We start from the raw sequence: 8,960 nt of genomic DNA, 5'->3' as shown, positions 1-8,960 counted from the left end.
CTGTAAAACATAGGAATAAAAAGATAGGAAGGAGGTGCCATTGGTGAGATCTGCCACAAACCTGCTCAGCAGTAACATGAGCCCGGCTCACCCCCACACAGTCAGGGCTCTGGGGTTTGCCTTTCTAACCCTGAAAACAATACATACCTTGACTGGGGTAAGGTGGCACCAGTGGTCAGGTCTAAATTTGAACCTGATTGGGTAGAGTTCAGAAGTAGTCCCTGATTTAACCAAGAAGGTCCTGTGGAGATATCTAAAGGAAAAAATGAGAAGAAAACAATGTAAGTCCTGCAAGTTCTGTGGCTGCTGCTGATAGTCTGAAGCAAGCAGAGAAAGCAAGAGCAAGGCTTATTCTTCATTAGACAGGTCTCTTGCTCCGAGAAAAACCCAGGTTTCCTCATCTTCTTGGAAGAAAGAAAACTTCTAGAACATAAAATAAGGGAAAAAAAAATACAGGAAGGAAGCTTATGGACAGAAGGAATTAAAATGAAAACATTCTACAGACACTTTCTTACTGTTTTTTTCTTAGATAAGCCCTCCAGAGCCCAGCCCTCAGGGTACTGCCCAGTGTACTATCCTCAATGCCTGCTGCCCTCACCACTAAATACCTGGACTTTGGGGTTAAGAGCCAAAGCCAGGAGTGGCGACAGAGAAAGTCAAATCAGAAATATCTGAGGTAAGCCGGGCACAGTGGCTCATGCATGTAATCTCAGCACTTTGGGAGACTGAGGTGGGCGGATCACGAGGTCAGGAGATCGAGACCATCCTGGCTAACATGATGAAACGCCATCTCTACTAAAAATAAACACACACACACAAATTAGGTGTGGTGGCAGGAGCCTTTAGTCCCAGCTACGTGGGAGGCTGAGACAGGAGAATCGCTTAAACTCAGGAGGCAGAGGTTGCAGTGAACCAAGATTACAACACTGCACTCCAGCTTGGTTGACAGAGCGAGACTCTGTCTCAAAACACAAGAAGAAATACCTGAGGTAAGAAGGCCACCCTGCTTCAGGGCAGACAGATCTGTTTTGGCCAAAACCCACACCGCACTGTCTTTTCAGGTGCGTGCTTGGTAAACTCAATGCTGCTACTTATGAAAAATACCTCTTCTTTTTTCCTGACAAGATTCTTCCTGGTGTCCTTTGTTTCCTAATTCAAACTAGCTCTTATTTTAAGAGTCTCATGCTCTACCCACTGAGCTAGCCGGGCACTGGCTGACTAGCTTTTATTTTTAAAAGGTCACGTGCAGTCACGTTTTTAATGACAGGGAGACAGACATTACTGTTTTAGTCTACAGAAATTTTGGGCTGGGCACGGTGGCTCACGCCTGTAATCCCAGTACTTTGGGAGGCCAAAGTGGGTGGTTCACCTAAGGTCGGGAGTTGGGAGACCAGCCTGACCAACGTGGAGAAACCCCATCTCTACTGAAAGTACAAAATTAGCCGGGTGTGCCTGTAATCCTAGTTACTGGGGAGGTTGAGGCAGGAGATTCGCTTGAACCTGGGAGTCGGAGGTTGCAGAAAGCCAAGATTGTGCCATTGCACTCCAGCCTGGGAAACAAGAGCGGAACTCCATCTCAAAACTAACAAAATATTTTGGGTATCTCCTTGCCATCATCTTTTCTACACATATACCACATTTCTCCTATGACAACACAACACAATCAATTCTTTTTTTTTTTTTTTTTTCTTTTGAGACGGAGTTTCACCCTTGTTACCCAGGCTGGAGTGCAATGGCGCGATCTCGGCTCACCGCAACCTCCGCCTCCTGGGCTCAGGCAATTCTCCTGCCTCAGCCTCCTGAGTAGCTGGGATTACAGGCACGAGCCACCACGCCCAGCTAGTTTTTTTGTATTTTTAGTAGAGACAGGGTTTCACCATGTTGACCAGGATGGTCTCGATCTCTCGACCTCGTGATCCACCCGCCTCGGCCTCCCAAAGTGCTGGGATTACAGGCTTGAGCCACCGCGCCCGGCCAACACAATCAATTCTTATTGTAATTTTACTGGTTTAATACTTTTATCATCCCATCTATAGTGTTAGCTCAAAGAAGGCAGTAACTGGAACATATGAGATCTAACTTTGAGTACAGTGTCTCATGCCTATAGTACCAGCACTTTGGGAGGCTGAGACCAGCTTACAAACATAGCAAAACCCTATCTGTATTAAAAATACAAAAATTAGCCAGGCATGTTAACAGATGTCTGTAATCCCAGCTATTGGAGAGGCTGAAGGAAGAGAACTGCTTGAACCCAGGAGGTGGAGGTTACAGTGAGCTGAGATTGTGCCACTGCACTCCAGCACGGGTGACAGAGCAAGACTGGCTTAAAAAAAAAACTACATATTACTAAATGAGTATAGTCTCTGTCAGCTGCCACTTATGAAATAAGAGGTATATATAGTATCAAAAATGATTTCTAAAAAGATTTTTTTTTTTTTTTTTTGAGACAGAGTTTCGCTCTTGTTACCCAGGCTGGAGTGCAATGGTGCGATCTCGGCTCACCGCAACCTCCGCCTCCTGGGCTCAGGCAATTCTCCTGCCTCAGCCTCCTGAGTAGCTGGGATTACAGGCACGCGCCACCATGCCCAGGTAATTTTTTGTATTTTTAGTAGAGACAGGGTTTCACTATGTTGACCAGGATGGTCTCGATCTCTTGACCTCGTGATCCACCCGCCTCGGCCTCCCAAAGTGCTGGGATTACAGGCTTGAGCCACCGCGCCTGGCAAAAAAAACCTACATATTACTAAATGAATGAGTATAGTCTCTGTCAACTGCCACTTATTTCATAAAGAGGTATATACATTAAAAATAATTCCTAAAAAGATTTTCTATAAGCCCAAGCACATACTCAGAAAATGTAATCTGCCAAAATGAGCTATGATTTAATTTAATACAAACGTTTTTGCAATCACTCTAAAAAAAAAACTATATGATTTAGATTGGAAACTCTGGTATCCAACTAAGAGGCCATTCCCATGTAGGAAAAAGTAAACTAAATGACTATGCTAATTTTAGAATTGTCTTATGAACCTTTTTCTTTGAGGCAGCTGTGGAAAAAAAAGAGACTTCAAGTCTAAGAAGAATAGCAGACTTTAAATACATTAAATAACAACAAGTCTGTACAAGAAAATTAAAGCCAGAATCCTGTGCTGAATATTAATTAGTATGTAGAACTATAGAAACCTTCTGTCAGAATATAGCTATTTACTTGTTTGTGAGCATAACACATTACATTCTCTTTTTACAATGGATTGGAAAAGCCTACATTTCTTTCCCATTATCACAGGATCCGCACAATGATTCTCACTCTCTCACCCAGAGCCATTCTGCCTCTTTACACACGAGAGGCACATGTTTCTTCCTTTGAACTGCCCAGAAAGTCTGTATCCCAGTCTGCAAAATGAGGTCACAAAGAGATCAAAACCACAGAGCCTGCCTAATCACTCTGAGCCTTTTCACTGGGAATAAGCTAAAATAAAGTTCTGGTGATTTATTGAGTAAGCCCTTTGTTCAGATTCTGCTGGCCTCCCAATGACACAGCAGGACCCAGGCTGGAGAGCGTGGGGAGAGGAGGGCTGGGTGGGGAAACGAAACAGGTGGGCCAAGGGGCAAGGACAGGCAGGGCGGGGGCTTGCAGGGATGGATGGTGCCAACCAAAGAACTAAAAGAGAAACCGAATTTCAGCCAACAAACTCTTCCATTGTGAGCAAAGGGCCAAACCACAGAATAAAACAAAATTAAAACGACCTTTTTGCTAACATTAGATTTAATATATCTTAGAGCTAGTATTAAAATGCCTTTAAAAAGTGATGTGAAATTCGGTTATACTTATAAATGAAAGAAACAAAAGCAAGCAAAGGGAAAAACATTGTTTATATACTCAATTTTCATTTTCTTTTAGATAAGAGTTTCTCTCTGTTGCCCAGGTTGGAATGCAGTGATAGGCCCTCCGCGTCCCAGGTTCAAGTGATTTTCCTGCCTTGGCCTCTTAAGTAGCTGGAATACAGGCAAGTGTGTCACCATACCTGGCTAATTTTTATATTTTTAGTAGAGACAGGATTTTGACATGGTGGCCAGGCTGGTCTCGAACTCCTGACCTCAAGTGATTTGACTGCCTCAGCCTCCCAAAGTGCTGGGATTACAGGCGTGAACAACCACACCCCAATTAGTGAAAAAAATCTTAATTATAGGACATGAAAACCAAAGCATTATGTTTTATAAGTATATTCAGTATACTTTTACAACTCATAATAAAAAGAAGTCACTCAGCCAGGCACGGTGGCTCACACCTATAATCACAGCACTTTGGGAGACTGAGCCAGACGGATCACCTGAGGTCAGGAGTTTGAGACCAGCCAGGCCAACATAGTGAAACCACATCTCTACTAAAAATACAAAAAAATTAGCTGGGTGTGGTGGCTCGTGCTTGTAATCCCAGCTACGTGGAAGGCTGAAGCAGGAGAATCGCTAGAACCCAGGAGGTGAAAGTTGCAGTGAACTGAGATAGTGCCATTGCACTCTAGCCTGGGCAACAAGAGCAAAGCTCTGTCTCAAAAAAAAACAAAACAAAACAAAAAACAGACCAACCCCCCTCCACCAGCGAAAAAGCCCCATACAAGTAATTCTACTTAAAAATGGGCAAAGGGGGCCAGGCATGGTAGCTCACGCCTGTAATTCCAGCACTTGAGGAGGCTGAGGCAGGCAAATCACAAGGTTAGAAGTTTGAGATCAGCCTAGCCAACATAGTGAAACCCTGTCTCTACTAAATCTACTAAAAATACAAAAAATAGCCGGGCGTGGTGGCGGGTGCCCGTAATCCCAGCTACTCAGGAGGCTGAGGAAGGGAGAACTGCTTGAACTGGGGAAGCGGAGGATGCAGTGAGCCGAGATTGCGCCACTACACTCCAGCCTGGGCGGCAAGAGCAGGACTCCATCTCAAAAAAAAAAAAAAAAAAAAAAAAAAAAAAATCACCAAAGAATATATTACTATGATTTTGTTTATATAGACGCTAGAAATAGGCAAAACAAAATAATAAATTATTTCAAGTTTACCATTTTGGTTGTATCTCTAAAAAAAACAACTGAGGCCGGGCATGGTGGCTCATGCCTGTAATCCCAACACTTTGGGAGGCTGAGTTGGGCAGATAACGAGTTCAGGAGTTTGAGACCAGCCTGGCCAACATGGCAAAACCCCGTCTCTACTAAAAATACAAAAATTAGCCAGCATGGTGGCAGCCGCCTGTAATCTCAGCTACTCAGGAGGCTGAGGTAGGAGAATCGCTTGAACCCAAAAAGAGCAGGTTGCAGTGAGCCGAGATCGTGCCAGTGCACTCCAGCCGGGGTGACCAAGTGAGATTCTGTCTCAAAGAAAAGAGGAGCCACGTACACAAATGTGAATCCAGGTTTGTCCTATTCTGCCCTTTTTTCCTCTGACACTTAAACTTTTTTTTTTTTTTTGAGACGGAGTTTCGCTCTTGTTACCCAGGCTGGAGTGCAATGGCGCAATCTCGGCTCACCGCAACCTCCGCCTCCCAGGTTCAGGCAATTCTCCTGCCTCAGCCTCCTGAGTAGCTAGGATTACAGGCACGCGCCACCATGCCCAGCTAATTTTTTGTATTCTTAGTAGAGACGGGGTTTCACCATGTTGACCAGGATGGTCTCGATCTCTTGACCTCGTGGTCCACCCGCCTCGGCCTCCCAAAGTGCTGGGATTACAGGCTTGAGCCACCGCGCCCGGCGACACTTAAACTTTTAATACACTCTTCCTTTCTGAATTCAATTAATCACATGATATTTTTAATTTGATGTGTGGACAGATAATAGATATATTAAATTTTCCATTAGAGGAAGGTAGGATGTACCTATTTTCTTTTTATTTTTGAGATGGGGTTTCACTCTTGTTGCCCAGGCTGGAGTGCAATGGCACAATCTTGGCTCATTGTGACCTCCACCTCCGGGGTTGAAGGGATGCTCCTGCCTCAGCCTCCCAAGTAGCTGGGATTATAGGCGCATACCACCACACCTGGCTAATAAAAAAATTTTTTTTTTAGTAAAGACAGGGTTTCACCATGTTGGCTCGGCTGGTCTCAAACTCCTGACCTCAGGTGATGCACCTGTCTTGGCCTCCCAAAGTGCTGGGATTACAGGTGTGAGCCACTGCACCCAGCTAGGATCTACCTACTTTCTTTTGTAAATTATGCAAAGTTTTCCTTGACATATCCACAGGGCACTAAAAGATTATTATTATTATTTTTTTTTTTTTCTGAGATGGAGTTTCGCTCTTGTTACCCAGGCTGGAGTGCAATGGCACGATCTCGGCTCACTGCAACCTCCGCCTCCTGGGCTCAGGCAATTCTCCTGCCTCAGCCTCCTAAGTAGCTGGGATTACAGGCACGTGCCACCACGCCCAGCTAGTTTTTTGTATTTTTAGTAGAGACGGGGTTTCACCATGTTGACCGGGATGGTCTCGATCTCTTGACCTCGTGATCCACCTGCCTCGGCCTCCCAAAGTGCTGGGATTACAGGCTTGAGCTACCACGCCCGGCCCAAAAGATTATTTTTTAAAACTCTCTCATCAAGCTTTTACTTGCTTACTCTAACTATGCTCTGAGCTAAATACTGGGAATTACAGATAGAATATCTCTCTGAAGTGCCAAATTTAGTGCTGAGTGAGCCAATTTAGATGTAACAATATATAATGTGTAGTATATAGATATAAGTTAATAATGTTATGAAACAATCTATTCAATCTAATTTTTTAAAAAAGTTCCTAAATTAAAGTGTTAAAAGTTTCAGTTTGTCCATACAAGCACAGATGTTCTAAAAATCTGCGATTTTCTATGAGAAAGGTTTTAACAAGTTTGTATTCGACATTTAATCAGGGCCAACACATGAAAGCATCAGTTAACATACCTGTGATATAACCTTCTAAAGCCTTTGGCACCAGAGATTTCGCAAGTTTCAGATCCTCCAGGGAGCATTTGCCTGACTCCAGGCCAAATGACATTCCCATCCGCTTTAGTACTTCTATGTCATCGTGGATCTCAAAGGTGTTGTCAAAATTGAAAAGATACTCAAACCTGAATTAGGAAACAAAGTGAAGGGTTTCTGGTGGTGCTAAGGTCTGAATAGTTTCGTATTCTGTACTTGAAGTAACAGAATACGGGCCTAAATCCAGCTATGGTGCTAGAAATTGTTACCATTTAGAACCATGAGTCATTCTGCTCTGTCAGGGGAATGACATCTCAAATAAAACATTTTCCCAATTAAAACAACATTCCTCTGACAGAAGACAGAAATTTTGTTCTAAATCTAGTACTTTTCAAAGTTGCCTAGAGCTCTGCCACAAAAGAAAAGTCTTTCTACTTTAATATTACGATAACCCTAGTCCAACTTAGCCTGTTAGCTTTGAGGAAAACAACATTTTGAATGCTTACTTCATTTTCATGAGTCAAATGTTAGCTATGACCTACTTTAGATAAGTAATAGACTTTCCACAAATGAAAACAACCCCAAATCCTGTCCTGAGAGGCTAAGCAGTAACATGTTTTAAGAGTGTCAAAGTGTCACACGTAACACACAGCACATTTCCAAATATGCTGGAAAAGTACCCAAACTAGATGCCTAGCTTCCCAGCAGCCCAGCATAACATTTCAATCAAGAAGCAGAAGAAGGAAGACACAGTCCTTCTGACTCCTAGGCTAGTCCTGGAGCACCTTCATCATTGGCCTCAGCCCTGCAGGGACAGGGTTCAGAGACAGCAGTAGGTTTCACCTGGTCATGAATTTCTATTAAAATCATGTGAGGGTAAAACTTTTAAGATAATTTGAAAAACAGATTATCTTAGGAGCAAAAATTATAATTTGAAGCAAAATGCCAATTTAAGTAATCTAAAGTAAATGAATTTGATTGAAGTACAATAACAACTTTTTAGAAAAAATAAAATCTGAAGTAGGTAGCTGCCCCAGGGATGATTTCAGGCATCTGTTAAAAGCAGACAGTTTTGTAAATGTAGTAATTGTGGAAAGCCTCCTAGCTAATTACGGGAAAAGACTGCATCACCGAAGTAACTGAAAGACAGGGTTTTTGGACTTACCTTGTATAATAAGCTTGTACAGGCTACTCAGAACCTCCTTCCCTCCACTCAAAGGAGGGCCAGGAAAGGGCATGAGTCAGGGACCACCCAAGAGATGGAAACCTCACCAGATTCCAGCCTGGGAGAACAGTGTCCATAATTCCCCTGGGCCAATGATTCCCAGATTTTCCTGTCATTCTTTATAGACTGAAAAGACTAACCTAAGAAAATAATTGTATAATTATCTATACAAAACAAGACACTAACTAGAGAGATTAACTAGAATGCCAAGTTTTGTGTTTTTTATCTGAAAAAATGCTAACCATTTTCTGGAAGTCTCAGTTTTTTCTTTTTCTTTTTGTTTTGAGACGGAGTTTCGCTCGTTACCCAGGCTGGAGTGTAATGGCGTGATCTCGGCTCACTGCAACCTCCGCCTCCTGGGTTCAGGCAATTCTCCTGCCTCAGCCTCCTGAGTAGCTGGGATTACAGATTGGGCGCCACCATGCCCAGCTAATTTTTTGTATTTTTAGTAGAGACAGGGTTTCACCATGTTGACCAGGATGGTCTCAATCTTTTGACCTTGTGATCCACCCGCCTCGGCCTCCCAAAGTGCTGGGATTATAGGCGTGAGCCACTGCACCCAGCCCTTTTTCTTTTTTGCGCAAGACAAAGTCTTGTTCTATTGCCTAGGCTGGAGTACAGTGGCACAATCTTGGCTCACTGCAACCTCCCGCTCCCAGGTTCAAGAGGGTCTCCTGCCTCAGCCTCCTGAGCAGCTGGGATTACAGGAACTCACCAGCATACCCATCTAATTTTGCTCAGGCTGGTCTCAAACTCCTGACCCACTTGTGATCTGCCCACCTCAAGCCCCCAAAGTGCTGGGATT

General features: G+C 43.6%; 1 protein-coding gene across 10 annotated transcripts in view; it reads right to left on the bottom strand.

The window, feature by feature from the left end:
• The window catches only part of TFDP2 (transcription factor Dp-2), a 187,077-nt gene that overhangs the window by 7,676 nt on the left and 170,441 nt on the right, over positions 1-8,960 (bottom strand). For all 10 annotated transcript variants that reach the window (XM_074405813.1, XM_003942575.4, XM_010330409.3 and 7 more), the window contains 2 exons: positions 6,913-7,079; positions 148-253 (listed from right to left, as the gene is read on the bottom strand). In XM_074405813.1, the coding sequence (XP_074261914.1) occupies positions 148-253; positions 6,913-7,079 (273 nt within the window). The remainder of the gene's footprint in view (positions 1-147; positions 254-6,912; positions 7,080-8,960) is intronic.

This window comes from Saimiri boliviensis, chromosome 9 (assembly GCF_048565385.1).
Source record: "Saimiri boliviensis isolate mSaiBol1 chromosome 9, mSaiBol1.pri, whole genome shotgun sequence".
NCBI lineage: Eukaryota > Metazoa > Chordata > Mammalia > Primates > Cebidae > Saimiri > Saimiri boliviensis.
Note: the sequence above shows the minus strand (reverse complement) of the source record. Positions and strands in the feature narration are given on the sequence as shown.